The sequence below is a fragment of the Condylostylus longicornis genome, unplaced genomic scaffold (genome assembly GCF_029603195.1).
Source record: "Condylostylus longicornis isolate FDR11 unplaced genomic scaffold, ASM2960319v2 ptg000145l, whole genome shotgun sequence".
NCBI classification, from domain to species: domain Eukaryota; kingdom Metazoa; phylum Arthropoda; class Insecta; order Diptera; family Dolichopodidae; genus Condylostylus; species Condylostylus longicornis.
In genome coordinates, this window is record NW_026578113.1 from 2,299,361 (window position 1) to 2,324,473 (window position 25,113).

The window sequence follows — 25,113 nt, forward strand, 5'->3', positions numbered from 1 at the left end:
ACCGTCAAAAAGCATTAAAATTTAAGAACTTTTGCAAATCGTGTGCAAATGACATTCTGAGAAAGAGCCTTTTGCTGATAACAAAGTATACTTAGATAATAAAAAATAATTTTAAAAAAGAAGCCATGTTTTTGTAAAAATTGTTCTGTAGCAAAAATTTGTAGGTCATAAAAGCTACATTTTTAGTCAATAAATTAATAATTTTACTTAATTGTTTGAACTTCTGTCTGCCTTCTACTTGAGTTTATTATCAGTTTTGTGTTTAAATTTTCAATAAAAATGTGATTTTTTGGAAAACGCCAATTTGGCACTTTCTTGTTCTTATTTTATTTCTTTTTTCTTTTGCATATTTTATACCTCGTGTAAATATTGTAATTATCTTTATTTAATTTACTTAATTTTGACACGATCTGCTCGTACTATTAATTATTTAAATCTATTTAGTGTCATTAATAATAAGAAATTAAAAAATTTCTTTTATACATGTAAAGGAAGAGTATATAATTCATAATAATGTCGACCTTTAATGCTTATCTCGTAAAAAAATTAAATTCTAGTAAATCGTCAGCTTCAATTCAATTTTGATAATAAATTTAGGGAAAACAACAAGCTTGGGAACTTTTCACATACAATTATTCTTATTATTTTGTTAAAAACATTTATTTTAATTTGTTTGTTTCTAAAAAATTATTTTTGTTATGAACATAACTTACACATGTACATACATACATATATTTCCCTGTTTTTATAAATTATGTACTTAGAAAATATGGTATGGAAAAATTTTGACTTTTTTTTAATGGAATTTTTTGTACAATAACATCACATTTAACACAGTATATATGATCAAAATAAACTTTAAAGTATGTAAATATGTCAAATATTTAACAAGAAATCAAATATTTTGATAATATTATGAGGTTTTACTTTGCTCAAAATTGTTTGAATACAATGTTGTATTATGTTTTCATACATATACTCATATGTTTGTTTACAACATAATAACGTAATCTACAATTATGTTTAAAGCACATAATTTTCTATCAGAAAGAATAAAAATCGAAAAAGAGGAGACTGTATTGAGTTGTAAGGCTTTTTGATGAGTTTGAAAACTAAATTTCCGACTAAGAAGATGATTGTTTTAATTACTTGACAGCTATTCCAATGTTTCTCAACTTGATGCCATAACAGCTTTTTGTACCTAAACGTTCAAAAATTGTACTGTTATGTATCTAGTCTGTAGTTGATTATTTAATTTTTCCTTTCAATTTACAATAAGTTTTCCTCTAAAACTTCTCCCGATTTCGCTCCTATATCTACGTGTATACTTATTACCAAATACATTTTATAGCAATAAAAAGTTTTTTTTTTTATTTTTATTTAGTATTTATCAGCAAGTTGTAATAATTAACAAATTATTATAGGCACACTTATTATTTTGAAAAAATTATTTTTCGAAATGTCATCGGGATTAATATTTATTTATAGTTGTAATGTAACAAATGAGAATAATGAAGTGCTCATGTATGTACTTAAACAGATCGTATCTAAGAACATGACGTGCCCGTTTTGTCATTGTCAATTATTTATAAAGTATAATAATCTCAAATTTCTTGTTCGCACTCATACATATATGTGAATACAAATAGAGTGTAGTAGAAATTACACATATTTATATATATATATATATATATATATATATATATAAAATTTAGTTGAAAATAACTCACGCACTACTCAATACGTATTACGTACTATCTATTACAAGCATACATACTAATTTAGTATATAACCTACTTAAAACGTGCCACAAGGTCGCCATATATGCCCATGATATTAATAAGATTATTATAAGAAGTTAATTAATTATGTACAAACCTATTATATGTATGTATGTAGATCTTGTAGTATTTTTAACACAATCATATTATAAGTACTTAATTTTCTTATCTACAAAGAATAATTTTAATTTTAGATATTAAATTTATTTAAGTGAATAAATTGCTATATTCACTTATGCGATATACGTACAACATATTCACATATATACGGTATAATTACTTTACATTGAGTGAAATTTTAAGTAGACGCCTGTCAAATTTCTGATAAAGAATATTACGTTTGATTATTGATAAAATAAAAATTTCTAAATTTAACTTTTAAAATATTTTTATTTAGATTTCATTATAATTTTTCAGACAGTTCAATATTTTTAATTAAAATATTTACTTTTTATTTTAGGCTTATTCAAATAAACCTATTTTAAAATATATATGCAATTTATCTCGTAAATGCTAAGTCAAAATTTAAGTCTATATACGTACGAGTCTCTAAAGATATTTGCATGACATTGAAATGTTTGTTTTTGATTGTGTTTTAACATTTTTAATATACAAATGTTTTGGAAGGTCATTTAAAAGATAAATATTTATGTTGGGTGCGCTGAACTTCATCTTGAACTTCACCTATGAAAAAAAAAAACAAAACAGAATCCATATTTTTTGTTACATTTCTTTCTTGTTTGTTTACATACACACACAATTATATTTGCTATGCGACCTTCTATGGCAATGTATGTATAGGCATCTACAATTAAAATTATTTATATTGTAACTGAAAAAGTTATTAAACTTTATATTTTAAGTAAAAACATTTTTAATTGCAATGAGAATTGTACATGTGAATAAAAAATAACTATTGAAATAAAAATATTTTCAATACTGGCGCCATTTTAATTTCTTTTTCTTATTTTTTACTCTTCGCCCAGTTTCAATCTCCCTCGAGCATTTGACGTATATCAGGTCTGCCCTACCGTCTCTCGATATTAATGTGATGTCGTTATGGTGATTGAATTGCTTCAGGTCTTATATTACATAGCATTGATGTTGATCGAAGCTGCATTTGTTGAGCTCATGCAAAACGATTTCGTCATTCTGGCATTGATTTGGATCCCGGTCTCTGTTGCCTTTCTTTGTAGGACGTTAAGTTTACCGTGCATATCTGCATGTTTGTGAGTCTCTAAGTCTTCTATATGGCTCAGACAGGATCATTATATACATTTCGGAATGAGTGTTGCATTGCGCATTACTTCGCCACGAATCAAGTTGAACAGCAGAGCTGAGATTAACTCTTATTTGCAGAGGTTCTCTTCTCCCATTATTTTGTAGTACCCTGATCCTGATATTTAAATTTATATAGCCCATATGATGGTTACTATTTTTTTGTAGTCTTCTATTATACAACGTTCAAAGTTGTCGAATATGTATTATGAATTTTAGCGTGTTAAAAACAAATGCTTTGAGCAGAGCCATTTTAAACTGAATGCCACTTTTAGTAAAATTCATATATTTTATACACATTTAACGCAAATGTCCGAAGTCGTTCATACACAATGTGCAAATAAAATTTTTATATTTTAGGCACGCAATATATGTACATATGTATCTATTGCATAAATGTTTTCACTTAGAATCAATTTTTTATATTAAAATTAAAACAATAATAAAATTTTCAGCACTTTATATACAGAAGACAATATACGTCAAATATTGTTAATTTATTTATTTACAAATATTCTATTTCAGTAGGTTTGATGTGACATACATACAATATGCAATATAAAAAAAACCTATTTATTCATTTTAATTTTTTTTTTCTGTCACCAACCTTATCTGTCGCTATTGAAATAAATAACAAGAGCGTTCAATTAATATTGCGTCTGATGAAGTTTTCCGTCTTAATTTATGTACTGATATATACATATATGTACATTGCTTAATGCAGAAATTATAGAAGTCATTTAACTTGACATAACCTCTAATAACAATCAGAATGTATATTGTATTTTTTATAACAAATGATCAAGTCTTTCACCTCTAAATTTTCCAAAAATATATCAAAAATTATTTTAATATTGTCAACATATTAAATACACGTACAATCAAGGGTTATAAAGAAATCCCTTTGTTTTTTTCCCGTTAAAGATCGTATGCAAAATTTTTTTTTCACGTAATTTTAATTATGTTCTTTGTAATAAAAAAAAATTAAACGCATATTGATTCCACAATTCTCTAATATTATTGTGAAATTCAACATTATATTTATTATAATAATTATTATTAAAATAATGTTTATCAATTATTAAAATTGACATATAATTGGCAATACTAAAATAAAAACAAATAGCAGTTATACAAAGTACACATATATAGGGTGCTTTTGTAGAGTCATAAAATTTTAAATTATAAATAAAACGCAGATAAGATAAATTGAATAAAGAAGCTTTATTCGAAATGTAATATTTTACTATTGCTCTCTAAATGTATAATATAGGGGTATACTCTTAGGAATCGTACATCAATGATAACGTGGAAAATGTCTCCTAAACTCTAAAGGCACCAATCGTATGTGATTTCCAAACGTACACAGAAGATTCTACACAGGGCCATAAAATTCTTGAGCAATATTAAATTGCATGAATTTCCAGACTGGCCAGTTTGTTGAAAAAATCGTTTAAAATTGAACTGTATAATGACTGACCACAAAGCTGATATGCTGAACAAAATTATTCGTATCAAAACGTATTCAGAGTTCAAACAAACATTGATTTGTATTTCATGTAAAGTCTTTCATTGAAAAGTGCCTCTATTCAAAACACCCTTTATAAATTATATTCTAAACTCTTATCAATTGTTAATTAAATTAATATTTGATAAGATGTTCATTTTATTATTTATTTTTTACTTTCTATTCCAGGGAATTTGTAGAACGCGTTCCAAATGAAATAAAAACATTAATTCAAAAACATAATAAAAATTTTATGTCATAGCCACATATACATATGTATGTATATATAATTATGTCAACTGATAATAGAAGGTATTCCCTAGAAATGAACTTAAAAAAAAACGAACACGATTATGAACATAACAAGAATATTGTGAATTCCGAATAAATATTTGTATTATGTTATACATTTTATGTGTACATACATAATGTAAATATGTTTGTGTAGCAATAAACATATTATCGGAATCGGAAATATTGTCAAACATTTTATATTGCTGTCGTAGTTTTCCATTTTATTTGTAATTTTGATTTTTTTGAGGAATTTTTCAATGTTTGATTGTATACCAGAAATTTTTTTTATGTTAGTTGTACTTATATACATACATACATAATTTGCATGTACAATTTTTGAAGTTTCAGAATAGAAAGTAAATAAAGCAAATAAAATTTCTGTTGGAGATAGAAACTATCATTAAAATAATAAACACTGACTGGTTTTTGGTTGCAAGAACAGTTACACTATCATCTTTTAGAATCTTGATTAACAAATACGCATATTTTTACATCTTAATAGCATTCTTACCATCATCAAATTCTTCTTTGGCAAAACTCTGGTTAGCTAATGTTAAGTAGTATAACATCCAAATGAGAGCGGATTAAAATCTTATCAAACTATCAAATTACAAAATTATTGAGAGTCTCTTTCAATATAGTCAAAGTATTATCCTGATGAACAATGCGCATTCACATTTTTTGCTATTTGTCGGAACTGTTTTGCATTTGAATATGTGTATGTATGTATGTACATATATTTATATACATTTTCACTAAATTGCCCAATAATTTTGCATTTTTATCTTAATTGCGGTCTCCTATGTTATAAGTTCTATTATTAAATTCCGTTTTACATAATTTTTCTATAAATATACTACTATATGCAACCTAAAGTCTGCAATATATGCATACACATTCACATTATGTTAAATAAATTTTCCAATTTTAGTGGAAATTTTATAAATTATTTAAAAATTTAATGAAAATTTTTTATTATAATTTTGGATTTCCCCATAAATTAATTCATCTTATATTAAAGTATATGTTCACATATATGTATGTACCTATGTAAATATCATATTAATTAGAGTCTTTTGATTCTACATTATTTTTCTGCAAAGTCATACTTAAAAAAACAAATGTATGAAAACTAAATTATGTAAACACTGAAATAAATGACTTTTCTACTTCTTGAAGTATTTGAAATACACAGAGGCATACAGTTGTGTATACTTCCTATGTATTTCATGAGAGATCCAAAAAAAACAAAAACTTAGGTATTTACCCATTTAATAACTGAAGATTTAAAATTTAAACGTTTAACAATCATCTGGCTGTCAATTATTGTTTTCAAACTTTTATTTCACAACGAGTTATCTTGTTTTCAAAGAATGTTAATTATTGCCATATTCAGTAAATAAAGCCACCATATTTATTTTAAACTAACACAAAGATAACATTTAAGAAAAAAAATAAATTAATTTCTCAATTCTCAAACTTATCTATGGGTAATTCTCTCATTTTAACTTTTTCATTTAGAAATTCCCCTTAAATGGTAATAAAAAAGAGCACAGTTTTGAAAAAAAAAAGACTGATTAAATGAGACAATCGCGGTTAATTCCGCGAAGAAAGCTTTTGTGCGCAATAGGAATACAAATTTATGATAATTATTAATGTCAAAATACATGCGCAGAACAAAAAAAAAATTATTTTACATAATATACATAAACATATGGTATGTATGCATGTATCTAATAGATAATTTGTGACAGTTTTTTAAACCTTATATATAAATTATATAGAGGCGTTTATCAATTTCACAATTTTGCTTAAAAATGTAAAACCTTGAAGTCGTTTTTTGTTTTTTTTTTTTTGTATGACATTTGATCGAAATTCAAAGCGAAATACTGTCAAAATATTTGTGTACAAAAATATCAAGGGGTTTTTTGACCTAATAGCCTTTCTTTATTTTTTATTGAACTACTAAATATAAGTCTGTATACTATAATATTAATATTTTATAACTTGGATCAAAATTTCATAAAGATATTGAAAACTAGTTATATATCAATAATAAATAACGGTTATTATTTTAATTATCTGTTTCGAAATTTTTAAAATTTCCCATTATTAAAATAATAAAATTAATTTTACTGATTATAAAATTATTAACCATATTTTAATCACACTTAACGTGGCAAAAATAACTGTATTATAAAAATTTTGTAAACAAATAACATCCAATTAAAAGTTAAGTATTGTGGTTATTATAAAAATTGCATTATCATTTTAATGCAACCCTTTGCTTATACATACAATAATTTGAAAAAACAAAAAACTGGAATTACCCGCGATAAATATTTTAAATTTTAACTTCAAATAATTCTTTTAAAAATAGGAAAATATTTTCAAAAGGATTTCACAATTTAAAATAAAAATAAAATGGCGCTTATTATATTATGGCGCCTTAATTGTAAACCTATAGAATTCTAAAATTAGATAACCGTTTTGAAAATAATATGAAAGTAAATTAATGTGATAAGAAAATTTATTTATATTTGATATTTCAATTTTGAAATTGTTATATAAGGGTGTATAACAATTTCGTAAGTAAAATACAAATTACATATGTACGTACATATATTTGTATATTAAAAAATTGGTTTTGCTGGAAAAATATTTAAATGTTATACAACTGTTTATAATATAATATGTATGTTGATGGGGTATGTATACATTATGTATGTGTATCTGAATATCTTCCGAGTCAAATAATATAATATAAATTACACCATGTTATACTGTTATATATCATACATAACAATTATATTTTATACATGCGATGATTCCTCTATTCCAGGAGTAGTTAAGACTGCTTTACTTACAAAAGTGTTATACCTACGTCGAAAGTTTTCGCTTAGTTTTATTTCAATTTTAGCATTTCTTGATTGTTAAGTAATATATGTATGTACATACATATGTTTGTATATAACTACCATATAACTGTTGTTAAACTTGTGTTATTAAATCATTCTACTATTAAGTATTCCATTAAAAATATAAAATTCCAGAAATTCAAAAAAATTTTTTTTTGTGGTTATAAATGAAAAAAACTATTACAATACTGGGAAAAATGAATGAAATACGAATTAAAAAACCATACGTGCTACGTATTTTAAAAAAAAAATTATAAAATAAAAATCCTTTAGAAAGATTTAAAATTTAATTTAGTCTTTATTTTGAAAATACCCAAAACCACAGGGGATCTACTTTTTTTTTCTGTTCTTCTCATTGTTGTTCGTTTTCTTTTAAATTAACCTTACAATTAGTAATATTATGATTTGTTAACGAGGGAGTCACATTTTTATAAATATGATTTTATTTTTTTTTTTCTGTCACCTACTCATTTTTTTTTTATAATTGCACGCATATTACCAATATTAATCAGAAATTATCATTTTTGCCATACAAAGTTCAATAATATATTTTTTTTTTTTTCAAAATTATTCATAATAATTTTTAATGTGTTTTAAAGGCACATCAAAACGAAATGAACTCAAAACCAGTTCAATGTTCTAATCGACAAGTTGTTATATATAATATGTACATACACAAATACTTATTATGTTTATAACAGTATACAATATGTTGCAAATTGTAGAACGCAATTTATTATTATTTTTTATAATTTTCATGACATTTACTATAAACTTGTTATTTACATGTGATTTTTAAAGAGTGCCATTTCAAAATAAAAAAGATCAAAATTCGATAAACTTCCTTTTCTTGTAAGGTCAGCTATATTAATGTACAAGATACGTACATACGATCGTATACGTGAATTTTTACTCCTACAAACATAAATTAGTATGTATATACAAAAATATGTATTATAAATAATTCAATCATATTATCACATGTTATAATTACTTTATATTTTAATTATAAAATATAACATAAAATTTTAAAAACAAAATTAAAAAGTTCATCAAACTACAAAACCTACATACTACAATACCTGCATGTACTCTACCTATAAGAAAATTAAACCGTATATAATGAAGGTTCATAACTTTTCAAAAATTTTGAAATTTTATAGCATTTACTGTATAAAGTGGCGGCTCGATTAAACGTTTAAAGTCACATTATTTTCTCACACAAAATTCTATTTAATATATTAAACAAAACAATAAAAAAAAATAATTGCAAATAATAATAAAATAAAAATTAATAAAATAAATAAACAAACACTTACTAATATAAATGTCAAATAATTTTTTAAAAGTGCATTAACATTTAATTAATAAATTAGCAATAATAATAACAATATGTGTGTGAATTTGTGCACGTACATATCAAATGCATTTACAAATAAGTTTACAAATTATTCGATCAAATTTCATTGAACAATTTCATTTTTGTTTGTTTTTTGTTTTTTATGTGTGTCCAATAACCTTTGAATTTATCCCTGTATAACCTAACTTGAACCCAAATAAAAATTTTTTTTGATATATTTTTTGGGGGGAAAAATTAAAACGTTTGTATACAAAACGTTTAGAGAAATATCACAATAAAATATCGTGATAATTTATTGGATTTATAATTATGTGTTCAATTAATATATTTGAATTTATATTTGGCTACATAATAATTGTAAAATGAAATAATATTCCCGAATTTAATGTCGGGTATTTTGTTTCTCCCAATTTTTTTTTTTGCAAATTTTCACCGTTTTGTTCACACAAAATTAATTATCAAAAATTATAATAATATTATCAGCACATTCACACGTTCATATTTATATATAAATAATTATTATTAAAATATATTAATTTATGTACTCATATTGCTAATAAAACAGTTGTAAAAATAAAAATAACCAAAATAAATAAAAACAAAAAATATACGTTTTACAACGTTTGCAAAATTTTTACTATACAAATTTGTTATTTATTATTTTTTTAAAGATCAGCAAAAATTTCCATACAAAACAATATAAATTTAATTACATATTATACATTTGTACATACTTTTATACGAATTTTTTATATTATTTTAACCTCTGTAAAATGTTCCCTAATATTTTATTGACCTTTTACTGTCAACACAACTTTTAATATTCGCGGGAAAATATTAATTTTGTTTTATTTTCTGATTTTTTTTCCCCCCGATTTATGTCTGTACTTATTATTATTATTTTATTTAAATGAATTTAATTAAATTGTTTTGTTGTCTTATATTTTTTTAAGAAATAAGAAAAAAAAATTTTATTATGAAATTGAAAAAAACAGTATAAAAATAATAAGCAGAATTAATTAATTTTTTTTTTTTAAATAATAAAATTTAATCTATACTTATTTGTATTTCATCTTTAACGTAGAACTGGTTTTTTCAATAAATTGATAATTGAGAGAGGAGAGAGAGAAAATTTCTTGTAAAAAAATAAATACATACTTATGAATTTTATTATTGTTTATTTTGAAAATAAAAATTTAAAATTACAAATAATTGTTATGATAGTTATTATCATGCTGCAATTATCTATAAACATGAACTGATTTTAATGCGTACACATTTTAAAAGAATAATTGCCGAAAAAATAATTATTTAGAAAATATTGATGTTGGTCTGAATTGATAACAATTTTCCCATCTCTAACTAGAGAAAAATAATTCGAAAATTGAATGCAAATAACATTGATTTTACCAAACAAACCTAAAATTGTAGTTGCGTCATGCCTTAATCTGTATGCAATATAGGAATATTCGCTTTTTAAACTGAGTTGAGCGTATTGGGCTATAGTAATGTAATGTTATGTACTGTAATTAACAACTCAACACTTCCTTACCTAAGTGCATAAGCAGAATTGTTTATTAATAACAATATAGGTACTTATAAAAATATTAGACATAAAATTATTTATGAAAATTATTTTTCAAGTTTAGGTGTTCAAATGAAAATGATATAAGAATATTTTATAATTATTTCATTTATTTTAAGAATTTTACATTAATGCAGGATTATTAACCCGGTGATCAGAAATGACAAAAATTGTTATCATTTTAATTTAATAATCAATGTAAATTTACAAATAATTTTAAAAATTTCTAGTCACAGTGAATGCTTTCGTATATACATTTTGTGTTAACAAATTTTCTAACTCACCAGTTTTATATTACTAAAATTACAAATAATCTCAATTATACCATAATTTATAATGTATGGAAACCATTAACCAAAACAGTTTCTTCCTATAAAATTTTCTATATTTAAATCATAATTCCTCTAACTATACAACATAAAGCATTACAAATTTTATATGAACTGATGATGATAGTATTTTTATTCCCATTAATTCCATTATTTTATATATGTATGTATGTAAATAATTTGAAAGATAAAATGCCAATTTGTAAGAAAATTCATAAAATTTTTATATTTAATATTAAATAAAATTTCACCCAAAAATCACCCAATATAAATTTTATAAAATTAAATAAAAATCATAAAAATCAGTATAAATTTTCTGAAAAAAAAAAAATTGTCACAATTCACAAAGTGGCTGTATTCTTTAGAATTCGGTTTTCTTACAGTGAAACAGATGAACGTACTTGACTGACTTTTCAATTTTCTTCTCAAAATATTAAAAAGAAAAAAATTAAAATTAAAATCAAAATAAAAAATATTTCAAAAAAAAACCCAACCACATAATATGGAAACCGTCTAAAAGGCAATTTTTTTTTTACACAATTTTTATGTTTGTTTTATTTATTATAATTTTTTTTTTCTTATTTTTGCAATTCTTAGAAGTACTAAAGTTTAAATCGGTTAATTTATACCGAAATACAAAATTTATATAAAACTTTTATTTTACAGTGTATGTATTAATATTTCAAAAGAAATTCCCCGGTTATTCTAAAAAAAATACCACTACAAACATACAAAATTGAGAAAAAATACTAAAAATATACAAGATTTTTAAATTTCCCATGTATTTCTATTGAAAAGCTTAAAGCTCTTTTAAAAAAAATTCCCTAAAGAGAAATCGGGTATATAAACAAGTGTAACTCGTTAAATTGGCAATTGTGAAATTCAAAGCAAAACGGAATAGACGGAATAAAAAAATAAAAAATTTAATAAGAGCGGTTAAAAAAAGATAACAAGCGGTATAAAAAATTTAATAATTATTTTGAAGATAATTAATTTCAAGTGGATAATTTCATAATAAAATTATTTGATAAAAAAAATAATAAATTGAAAGCGTATGATTTGATTGCATAATTCAATTAATAAATAAAAAAAAAAAGACAATTATTATTAAAAAAGTGTGAAAAAAATTAAGACATTTGAAAAAGACATTTTTATTAAAAAAAATTTAAGAAGATTATAAAAACAATTTAAAAAAAAAGACTTGAAGTCACAAATTAAAAAACAAATTACAAATTAAATAAAAAATAAAAAGAACATTAAATAAGTTAAAAGCAAAAAGACATTTTTAAATTATTATCAAGTGATTAAATTAAAATACTGGGTACATACAACTCAAATTTAAAAACAACACAAAAAAGCAAAATGGTAACTATGGATATACTTAGCGAAGAACGCAAACAACTTATGAATAGTAAAATAAAAGCATTTGAGGTCGACTATGATCCAATTGGTCGTACCATTAAAAATGCTCTACTTAAATCACAATCTGAATCAAGACTTATTGTTGGATTATCAGCTGCTATTAAAGTTTTATCAAGTGCACCAGAAGGTTCATTAATTTGTATACTTGCTGAACCAAAATTAGGTGATTCTGGTACACATATACATGAAGTTCTATTGGAGGCATTCTGTTATGAAAACGATATCTATGTTATTAAAGTTGATAGCGCTGAAAAATTAAGTCGAATTCTTGGTAAATCAACAACAGAATCATGCTGTTTAATACAAAAAATATGGACAGATGATGGTACTGAACAATTAACAAAATCAGAAAATATTCTTGTTGATCATTGTGAAGCAAATTGGGATTCACCAACACAACCCGTTATTAAGTTACCTGCTGTATGAAGTAGCCATTTTGAAATTAAGCATAGTGCTTAAAAAGTAACCAAAACAAAAAAAAAAAAAACAGAAAATTAAAAGGAAACTTTATTGTGGAACTTTAAATAATCTTATCAAAGTGTATTATTAAAAATATTATTAATGAGGGATACACTCAATTAAATTGATATAGTGGAGAGTGTGTCATGAATGATAATCACATATTATATGGATTTAAAATTATTTCCTTTATATATATATGGAAATTCCCGAATCGTATTAAACTGCGTATTAATTAATATACAGGAATATTAATAACTTATATTTAAGTTAAACTATCAAACAAAATAATATAACTAAACGGATATTAATACGAAGAATATGTAGTTTAATATGAAAAAAAATAATTAAAAATAAATAAAGAAAAAATTATGAGAAAAAACGAATGAAAACTTGTGTATATATAAAAAAAAAAAACATTTAATAGAAATATGAAAATAGAAACAAACTTTAAAACAACTTGAATTCATAGTGTTTAATTTATTGCAAAAAAATTATTAAGTCAATCCGTGACAAATTAAAAATGTATGCATTAAATCCAGAAACAAGAAGAAATATCAAGTTAAAGTGAAAGTTTGTCAAACAATATTTTCTTTAAATGAAAATTAAATGGCTATAAGGATTATACACAGTGAACAACTTATAAAGTAGGTAGCTGAAGAAATGCAGGAATGATGTTGAAATATGAATTGAGGATTATAGAAATAAATGAATTCGAGAGAATTGAAAAAAAAAAATAAATCTAGTTTATAAAATAAAAATTATGCATTTGTAATAATTAATTAGTACATTTTTTGATCAAAAGAATTGTTGAAAATTTTTCAAAAATTGTAAATTATAAAATGCAAAATCACATTAGCAAAAAAAAAAAGTTTGTAAATATTGTAAAAAAAAAATAAATTGCAATGTTAAAAAAATCTGAGCTAAATATGTAAAACAAGAAATTAATGAAAAATGTATATTTACTAAACAACAACATTGAAAATAAACAAAGTATTTAAATATAAAATTTTTATTTGTTATTATTCAAAACTGTTATATAGCTTTTCAGATTAATATCCTTTTAAGAATTTAATGTATAATTTCTTATCCTTTTCAAAAGAAATCGTAAGATAACAATAAATATGAAAGAAGAGAGACACTGTCTGACCTTGTGATTAAATATCGTATGATTTTTCTGTTATTCTTGCAAAAACAATAAAAGAGAAGAAATATAAAAGAATTCCAAGAAATATTTCCATGAACATACAAACAATTTATGTGTTTTTATATTTAAAAAAAAAATCCCTTAATGTTTGTTCATTCGCCTCCTCAAAAAAAAACCAAATCAAATTTTATACACATCTTTACAAATCTATGTATAAAATATGAAATCTACAAAAAACTCTCTCGCATATAAACTTTTTAGAAATTACGTGTTCTAAGAAAATGAGAAAGAAAATGAGAGAATATTTTATTTTAGTTCTAAATATTAATACGGAAAAGAGAAGAGGAAAAGGAAAATTCCTTTGAATTATTATGAATGAAGAAACGTTTAATATTATTATTAAATCAATAAAATGCTAAAATAGGGTTAAGAAAGTGTGGGGGAGGTGAACAATGTAAAAAAAAAATAACAATGCAAATGCCAACACATACACATACATATGTACATAATTGAAAAAAATGTCTTATTTGGAAATATTCCCATTTAATAATTAAAGTAGAACTAATGGAATGCTTGGAATTTCAAAAATTTTTATTAATAAAACACAATGTAATGTCAATAAGAAATTATATTTGTGGAGTAAATGAAAAGGGGTAAGGGAGGAATACCCTATATTTGTAATAGATAAATACATAAGTACGTTCCTTATACATATATGTATATTTTTTATTATTAAATCATAATTGTTTATTTAATAAAGTACTTGAAATAAACAAATAAAATAATTTCAAAATTTGATTTTTGTACACACTTGAAACTGCAAATTGAATTTCATAGAATCGATTTGTTTATTATTTTGTGAAATTTTTAAATTACATTCTACATTTTCCCCCATATGTTGTAGAGAAATAAGAACATAGAAATACGGACAAGTGTGTTTGCAATAAATTGTGTTGTAAAATAAGAAAGCAATTAAATATTAATGTGTCGGCTACTGAACTGCTAAGAAAAAAGCAGAGAAAATAAACGTTTGAATTTTGAATTCAAAAATTTATTATAACATTATATTATATATGTATATTTTTGATATTCATATGTACATAATATTTTCTTTTTGGTATATTACAATTTTTACAACATTTTAGATTTTACGGTTCATTAGCGTATACATTGTATTTTGAAATATTAAATATTCATATAGTGTACTCCGAATTTAGCTTTAATGTAGATAGGTTTCTGTATAGAAATCTGCTACTTGCCAAAATTTTTATGGAGAACACTAAGCAATCTTAGTTAATTCTGTATATTACTGAGTGAGCGAGTTAATACATATGTGTTTCCATATGTTCTCATTTTGTGGCTATTCTCACTGTTTTACTTTCTAGATCTCTTAACAAGTTTATTAAACTCGTAATTTCAAGACTTTAGAATTATTTCAAATTTAAATCAAATTCCAATCCATTTTATGATCAAACATTTTCAAGATGTGGTTAATAAATTTGTTAAGCTAGATCATCTACACACAAATCATTTCCTTCCCAAATAAAGCAATACTGTTACCACTATAGTGCAAATCAAAATTATTTTTTGTATTTATATGTGTTAATCATGTATAATATAATGGTAAAATATTTAGAAAAAGAATTTTCTAAAAATAAAAATTCTTTTGAATTTTTTCTAAAAATAGAATTAAATAAACATTCATAGCATATGTATAACACACGCATATATACATATGAATTGTTATAATATGAAATGAATGTTGAGTATTTTATGTTATCTAAGTTTTTTTTTTTTTTGAACAAGAGCACCCTATTGTTATTCTATATTATATGATAAATGAACGTAAGAAAATCGATTAAATGAACGTTTTAAAGAGGAAAGGGTGCTTATTATATAAATTCGCTATAATGTTAAAATTATTATGTCAATATGGTATTTTTTTTCTTGATTTTATATAACAACAGAAATATACTCATTATAGATATTATATATATACCGTAATATTAACGTTGATTATATTATTTAATAATTATACATATTCAAATTGAAAGGAAATAAAAATATATTACTTATAGCAATGGATCAATGATAAATACTGGAAATTCCATGCGTACGTAGTAAAGCAATTCCGTAGTACGTAGATAAGTAATGCAGCAGCCCCTATTTTCACATAACGTATATGCAAATTTTACATAACGTAAGTTTGACATAACATATTAAGATTAATAATATTGAAAATCATAAAGTATAATTGGTGTAAAACGACCCGAAATTTTAAATAAAGACCCGTTAAAGTTACTTTTGACTAGTATGGCCTTACATACTTCATTATAGGCGGCGCGCCTAGTACGCATTACGTTTCGTTGGAAAATATTTTTATTCATGTAACTTTTTAGTGTAAATGTGTACATTTTTTTTTTTGGCAAATGAATATTTTAAACATTTTAATACAAATTAACATGTGTGTTTGTTCTATAACTGAATATTAATTATGTACTTTATACACAATAAAATTCTCATTCATAATTGTGTTTTGAAATTTATTAATTAAAAAATTTTATTACTTAAAAATTAGATAATCGTACAATTATAACACTTTCCTCATATTATTGTAAAATGTTGATAAGATTGAATTGGTTTTTAATAAGAAAATTGATTAAAAGTTATAATTATTACAGTCAAAACAAAAACATAACCTAAAAACAATAAAAATTTATAATCGAAAATTTTTGCTCTGCATATGTACATTGTATATTTAATTGTGTACATTTTCCAGCCTATTTTCAGCAAAATATTCATTCATGTATTAAATGTAGGTTCATATGTATGCATATGTTACCGTATGTGTACATCAAAGTAATCAAAATGTTTATTATATTTTTCACAAGTTTTAAAACAAAATTTTTATAGTTTTATTTATTTAAATCAATTGTACTTAAGGCAGCATAATAAATTTAAAAAAATTACTCATTTTCTTAGAACTTATATCGTGTTTACGTATTCTTTATTTTGTATATAGAAATGATTCTCAATCCTTTTCAGATTATGACACTTACTAATTTTATTTTAAAGGGCTGCGGTACACATTAATGTATACATGAAAACTGCAATACATGAAATATTGCAATAAAACATTTCTTTTCATAATGCATAATATGCTTATTGTACTCAAACATGAGTCTAATTATTATATAATGAAAGTTTATTGTACATGTTTTTTTAAGATTTTAATATATTAGAACGCATGTAAACCAATACGTATGTGCCTTGTGCATTTAAAAACTCAAATGACTAAAATTACTCTCAAATTCTGTACTAAAGAGAGACTCTCTTGAAATCTTACGGTATTTTCTTTATTCTTAAATTTATATAACAAATTTTAATTTAACCTCAATTTTCGGAGCATTTCCTTTTATTCTGTTTCTTTTATGAATACATACTGTAACACCTTTTTCGACTTGAGCTTGTTCAGTTTGAGAACCACGACTGTATATAAAATAATTTTATTACCTTTATAATTTGAGTAATAAATTTTATTATAATTTTAATATTGTACTTACTTACAATACATACATTGTAACAAACATATATTTTTATTCATAGAATATTTATTTTTTAATATATATACAATAATTGTATATTACTCAAACGCCGGAAGTGGAAATTAATCTTAAAATCAGTTAATATCTAAAATGTCAAATTTTTAATATAATGATATTCAATAAATTTATAAATTATGTATGTATTAATAGTGGATATTTTTTTTTTAACATTTGCACTAAAAATAACTAACCTTTCATAATATAATATAGAATTTATTTTATCTTCTTATATAAGTAATTATAATATGTAACGAAAATAGAAATTTGGAATTACCTTTAATTTAATGTCATCCAAATTTTGAGTACCTATATATACATACATGCATATAATATATACATATATGTATACATATAATAACGTACCTATACAATAGTGCTCCAATTGTAGAAGCCTCTTAAAACAGTCAGAATATTATTATGAATTATAAGAGATAACATTTTAGCTATGTAATAAGGTACTTCTAAGATAAAAATATAATAAAGGTTGAATTAAATTTCGCCGTATTTTAATTTTGAAAATTTTACATCCATATATAGAAATGGAACTTAATATAAAATTAATTTGATTTTAAAAAATTTATGTACTTGTACAAGTACTGATATTGAAAAGTTCAAAAAGTTAAAAGAACAAAAATTAGTATTAATTTAAAAATTTCTTAGATTTCACTCAAGTAGGCACACTCTAACATTTTAATCCTTCATATATTTGACGATCGGTTTTTGTAGAGAAATATTTTAGAGCTTATATAGGGATTAATCGGAGAAAATTAATAGAATTACGAATTCAAAAAAAAAAAAAAACAAAAATTAATTGGAGGTTAAGAAACCACTTGTATTTAAAAGCACTTAGTGACTTTAAACTTTCAAAAAAAAGAAAAAAAAATTTAAAATCATGAACTTATGACACATGAAGTGTTAAGGTTTATTGGGATATAAAAATTTTACGAAAAAAAAACTAAATAGAAGGTGTCTTTCTAGGCATTTCTTGTAATTTCTAAATTTGCATATTTCAATTGTAAGTCAAAATGATTGATTGAAGGAAACATCGGCCAATATGACCGATAGTACCGAGTGAAATGTTAGTGAATATATTATGTGTATATTATATGAAATGTGACCTCTAAATTTTTATATGAATATTTTGGGATTAATTAGATCTGTTCAACAATATTAAAATATTTTCTTTTTGGTTCAACTTTCTTTTCTGATAACATATGTATACACAAGTAATTATTACCGTACGGTCGGTGGAATCGAGGAATTTGATTAACAGTTTTAATGTACGAAAAACGCGTGAAATTTTTTTCGAAATTAATACAATATTGGCATTTTCGAATTTTGTATAATAATTTTGATCCAATTGAATTTTCTCATTGGTTAGTTTTGTAAATAATTGCTTGTAAGGCAGAATAGTAACATTGACTGCAATTAAGCAAAAACTTGTTAAATATTTTTATGTATTTGTAATTTTGATATGTAACATGAAATATTTATATATGTATGTATGTCTGTTTAACCCATAAAAACTCAAAGCTACATCATAATTGTGTGTTCATATGATCAAAATATTCAAATATCAATTATTTTGAACAATATCCGATAATATTTAAAATAATATTTACAAAAATCGTATTTATTATTCGCAGATGGTACATAGAAATATAAACATTCAGTTCTTAAATTTTCATTTTTTAATTTATTAATTTTTCAAGATTATAACATAAAATTAGGTTAGTTTTTAAGGAACTTTTGCTTACAGAAAACTGTTCGAATTAAATAAAATATAAGCTCTTAATCTCACACTTATTTTCTAATTTTTGCTTTAAAAATTATTTAATATTGAGAAAATTGCATCCATATGCATTATATTTACATATTTATGTAGACATATCCGTATACAAGTTTACAAAGACAGTAAGCATGTATTACAATATCCTATTTAATTTTACGACAAAAAAAATTTACTTTATAAATAATTTATTATTAAAAACTAAATATCTAATATACATATATAATTTATTTATACATCAAATTCAATGAGAAAAAAATTTACGTCAAAATAAGTGTATAACAGTTTATAATATACATAAGTATAAATGTCATATAAATGTGCATTTTTAAATCATTAAAAAATTCCGTTTTTATTAATTACTATTAAAATATTTCATAATTTAAAAAAAAGCTATAAAAAATACCCCAAAATGAAAAAGACATGACGATGATTATTAAAGAAGAAATCATCTCGTTATAACACATACCATTTTCTTCATAAACATACTTATTATGTATAAACTTTTATATTTAAAACGAATGACGTCATTTATTTGAATGGATGATATTATTATGTATTATCCATTCAAATAGATGACGTCAAAATATTGGATATTTTGAAAAATATTACCAAATATGTATGTTATACGTATAACTATTATAACAATAATTATGTTAGACATATACGCGGTGTATAGTTTGTAGACATGTTGTGCAGACAAATATGTATGTACAATTAAAAATATAACTCTTTCGCTCTATATACTCACTCAGGTATGTACCTGAATACCTGAAATAAACTTGATTGAGTGTATTATAAAACTTGTTTTTTTTTGTTATAGCTCATCCAGTAAAAATAATTCAAATTTCAAATTCCCTTAAGTCGAAATTTACGAGTATGTAAGTATGTTTACGTTATACTCGTATGTTCGAATGTATGTATTGTATTTAAGACAAGAGTAAAATGTGAGTAAATGAGTAAATTTTATTGCATTTGATGTCTTTACCATTATCGTTTGTATATTGTTTGTATTTTAAAAATTTGAAGAAAGAATTTAATTAAATACAAGTATGTAAAATATGTACATTCAAATTTATGCGAAAAATATTACCCTCAATTTGACACTATGATAATACATGTAGTATGTCCATATGTATATACATAATTTACAATTGTTTAGTATTTAATTGCGTATTATTTATTGGTTTCATCACCCTTTCGGCTAAAAATTAAATTTGTTTAAAAATACAATAAACTTATACAATGCTTAAAAGCTTTTATACTTATATACATACCTATGGATATGTTATACCAACCTATACCTAAGATACACGTATATGAATAATGACAGTATAACAAACAAAAATTTTAATTTTAAGATCATCTGGCGGAATTTCATAATTATTTGAAGGTATGTACGTAGTATTTTAATATCTGCTGATTTTTGATTTAAGAATTATGAATTATTACACCATCCGGAGGAATTAGTGGTGAAATTTCGATATTATATTAACGATATTTTATAAAATTTTAATAACACGGTAAATTATGTTCATATGTATGTACATATGTATGTATGTAAATAGTTATGTAAATGTGTAATATTAATTACGTTTTGCATATGGCAAATAAATAATTTTTTGTAAACATTATTGTAACTTAATAGGTGTAATAATTCAATTTCGTATTGTACTTGCAAAATTCATTTTTTTTATTGCGATGTATTTTTACTACCCCTATATAAATAAACATACATATGTATGTATTTAGAGGGATTTATTGCTGTATATTACATGTGATATACATTATGTAATATATCTATAGTCAATTACACTTTAATCAATATCATATTTATGAACCTGCAGCAACATACGCAGTTATTGTTATATTTCATCATTTATGTATGTACTTATGTACGTATACGTACATAATTGTAGTATAGTACATGTATGTATAAGAAATTCCTCAAATAATAATTAAAAAAATATCAACAATTTTAAAAATAAAATAAAAGAGAACTGATATTTCACAACTTTATTTAAAATTAAAATATTTGCATAATGAATTAAATCGTAATTTGGTTGAATTTTATACATATGTATATGTATATGTATACGTATAGCATATGTCGTAATATCATCATATTTGTCATAATTATGTGTTTGCGTTTAAATTTCTCTACATAGTTCTTGATGTAAAATTTTAAGCACCTTAATATACAATATCAAAAGATCTCGGATCTTAAAAACTTTGCTTTGGCTTTTACCTAAGGTAGATATTACATTTTTCTATATTTTTTAAGAAAACGGGGTGTATAAAAGCTTTGCCTATAATAATATAATGAGCCAAAAAAGTTTTCATGGAATTGAAATGTGGCTAGATTTACTAACACATATATGTACATACTAGCGAAGAAATTAACATTTTTGGTGATATGATTGGACAATATTTTTCGTATTGAAAATGAATAAATAAAAGATATTTCCCCCGTTCGACCCTTCTTTGAAAGCAAAGGTACCCCTTTCGACAATTTCTATTTTTTTTTTTATTCTTCAAATGAAATTAATAATTCGAAGTCTTGAAAAGGCTTCTTCTTTATAATAAAACTCTAAAACTTTTGCATCATTTTGTATAAAATTATTCTTTACATGTAATTATGTCAGCTTCTCCAGTATTAGAGAATCAAAGGATAAATCAATTATAAATTTTGTAATAGCTTTTGAAAATAAATAACGTAATAATTTTGATAAAACTTATTTTATAACTTGTTGCAAAAGTATTATCAAGAGGGTCAGTAAAGTTAGTCTTGGTTTTCTTACTTACTATGTGCACATGTAGGTTCATACATATGTATGTGCTTTTAAATTATATAATTAATGTTATAAATAATATTTTATTGTAAACTCATATATTTATTTAAAATTTTGTATACTTGTTCCATATTTTATTAATAAACTTTTGTATTTTTATATTTTAAAAGTTATTTTTAAATTATTTCCTATTTATTTATTACATGAAATTTAGTTTACATATAATATGTAGGTATCTATTTTAAAATCAAAATTTTCTGGAATTTATAGAAATTTTTTATGTCATTTTGACATTTATTTAATATAATTTTTATATATGTAGACAATTGTACTATTCGGCTTAAGAAATGTATGCAATATAAAAATCTTTTATTATTTAATTGAATTTTCAAATGTAAACTTTTAAAAAGTAGAAAATCTTTTTAAATAAATGTGCATATATGAGAATGTATGTATAGTCTTATTAGAACCTGTTTTATGTGTTATTCAGCAGAATATTTTATTTTCGTTAACAATGAATTTATTTATAAAATATTTACATACATATATGAAAATTCATTAAATTCTAATAATATAACATTTAACAAAAAAATTTACATAATATTTGAAAGATTAGTTAAGTGTTAATAGTAAAAGTTTTGTAATAGCTATTCATTTTTATATGAAATATGTATATACAATTGCATACACATACTGTGTACCTCTACAATGTGCTGCACATTCAATTAACTATTTAAATTTGGCGGCGTTTGTCGTTTGTTTTGTGAAAAATAAACTAAAATGGTTGCCGTTTTATTGATATTTGTCAAAATTTCCAGGTCGTTTTATTAAATTCTTTTTATGAGACAAGAAATCTTTTTAGAAAAATATTATTTATACTATCTTTTGATAGCCTGTTTCTTTTACACATTTCAAATAATTAAAGCCAATTGAAAGTCTCTCCAAGATGGGCTATATAAGAAACATCATTTTCCATTCATTGTTTTTATATTTTACGGTCTATATTCGTCGAAAATACTACTACCAAGATTCAATAACATATATACATATGAACGTATGAGTTCCAAATATCTTCAATGCATATTCTTTTACTTTATTAAGATGAACATACTGTTCAATTACATTCAAGAATCACAATTTTCGCACAAGTATCACAATTTTCGCCCCAGCATTATAATAACTAATTGTACACTATATTTTACAGCTTTATAATTTAGGAAAAATTAAAATGAAATTTAAGGGTTTTTTCGGCTATAAATTTTGTGAATAAATTTTTGGATTTCTTATCAAAACTCAATATTATAATTTTTTTCATAAATAAAATTTTGTATTTAAGATATTTGAATATCAATTTTTTATATCTAATCTAGTTCTTATCTAATCAGCCCAAAAATTATCTTTAACTTAATTTACAGATATGTATTTTATGGAAAATACAGCAATAATGTTTAACATGATAAAATACAAATGCATTTTATGCATGTCTATATAGATAATCAAGTGTGCCAAAGTTCTAATTTCTCAATAAAACATAATTCTTATTTAATAATTTATTTAACAATTTTAAGTGAAATTAGACGAATTTGATATACGCTGTAATATTTATATACTATATTCTTTTTCTAAAAATGTAGCTATTGGAATTTATTATTAGCTAGAAGGTTTTCCAAAATTGTTCTCTCTATAATAATGGATGGAAATTAATAAAAATTTTACATGAATATTTTACAAATTTACAATTGTGAAAAATTCTAGCTCTTTCGAAATTATTCAAACTAATTTATTAATTTAAAGAGATTAACAAGCTTTCCTAGACTTTTATTGTAACTTGTACTTGACTAAATTGGAATTTAATATTTTATTATTCGAAATATTTCAATTCAATCTGGAAATCTCTGGTACAAAATAATATTAGAGTAAAGTTAAAATTTAGCAGCTCTTATTCTTCTATACAAACTTTTTACATTGTTTTAATTTGTTGTATGCGACATTTGTCATTGATAATAAAATATTTTCTAAATATCATTTTTTTTTTTTTCATATTTAACCTTAGAGTTTTTTGTTTCGCCAATTAATGCATTAATTAATTAATTTATATTTAATATCAAAACATGAGTTCTACTGCCTTTTTTCTAAATTTCTATTATAAGATGAATTTTTGAATAAATTTCTTCATGATTTTATGTAATATTAAATGCATTTACAATATTGTATTTTAATCACTTTTTAATTGCAGTAAAAACTTATAATTCTATAAAAATTATTGGTGAGATTTGTCTCGATTTGGATTAGTTAAAGGGGTTATGTAAAATCATCAAATGACATTTTTAATACTGTATACTAATATTTAATTGCAAATATTGAGGAAGCAAATATTGCAGAAACCCAATTTTTGGTTGAATTGTTTTATTTATTAACATCTTTATAATTTATTTATTATTTGATTTTTAAAAAAATTCTTTATTTTGAATGAATTTTTCATACACTAGAATCTAATCAAACTCGCTTTTTGAAATAATCGTTGTAAAACGAATACAATGATTCACTTGCTCCTTCACTTGCTCTTAATTTTTAATAAAACTCGAAATATCTATAGTACTTCTCGTACGATTTCGTCTTTCGGAGGTACACTGTATATTGTATGTAAATAGCAATTCTTCTGAATAAGTGTATATAACAATAGTATACATATATTGTTTAAAACAGTTGTCCTCCTCCACATTCTATAAAGTGACGTTGAAGTATAATATAATACTTGATATTAAACATATATTATTAATAATTTTGATTATTTTTTTTCCAAATTTAATTTATTTCGAATTTTATATACATATACATACATTTATG

The 25,113-nt window shown here is 23.0% G+C and overlaps 2 protein-coding genes across 2 annotated transcripts in view; both read left to right on the forward strand.

The window, feature by feature from the left end:
• LOC129615725 (electron transfer flavoprotein beta subunit lysine methyltransferase-like) overlaps window positions 1-25,113 on the forward strand; it is a 77,104-nt gene that overhangs the window by 25,883 nt on the left and 26,108 nt on the right. The window lies entirely within an intron of this gene.
• On the forward strand, window positions 11,799-13,846 carry LOC129615726 (growth arrest and DNA damage-inducible protein GADD45 alpha). The gene has a single exon (XM_055531093.1). The coding sequence runs from the start codon at window positions 12,415-12,417 to the stop codon at window positions 12,898-12,900; it is 486 nt and encodes a 161-aa protein (XP_055387068.1). The 5' UTR covers window positions 11,799-12,414; the 3' UTR covers window positions 12,901-13,846.

Coding starts and splice junctions, on each gene's coding strand:
- LOC129615726 (XM_055531093.1), top strand. CDS start 12,415: ATGGTAACTATGGATATACTTAGCGAAGAACGCAAACAACTTATGAAT.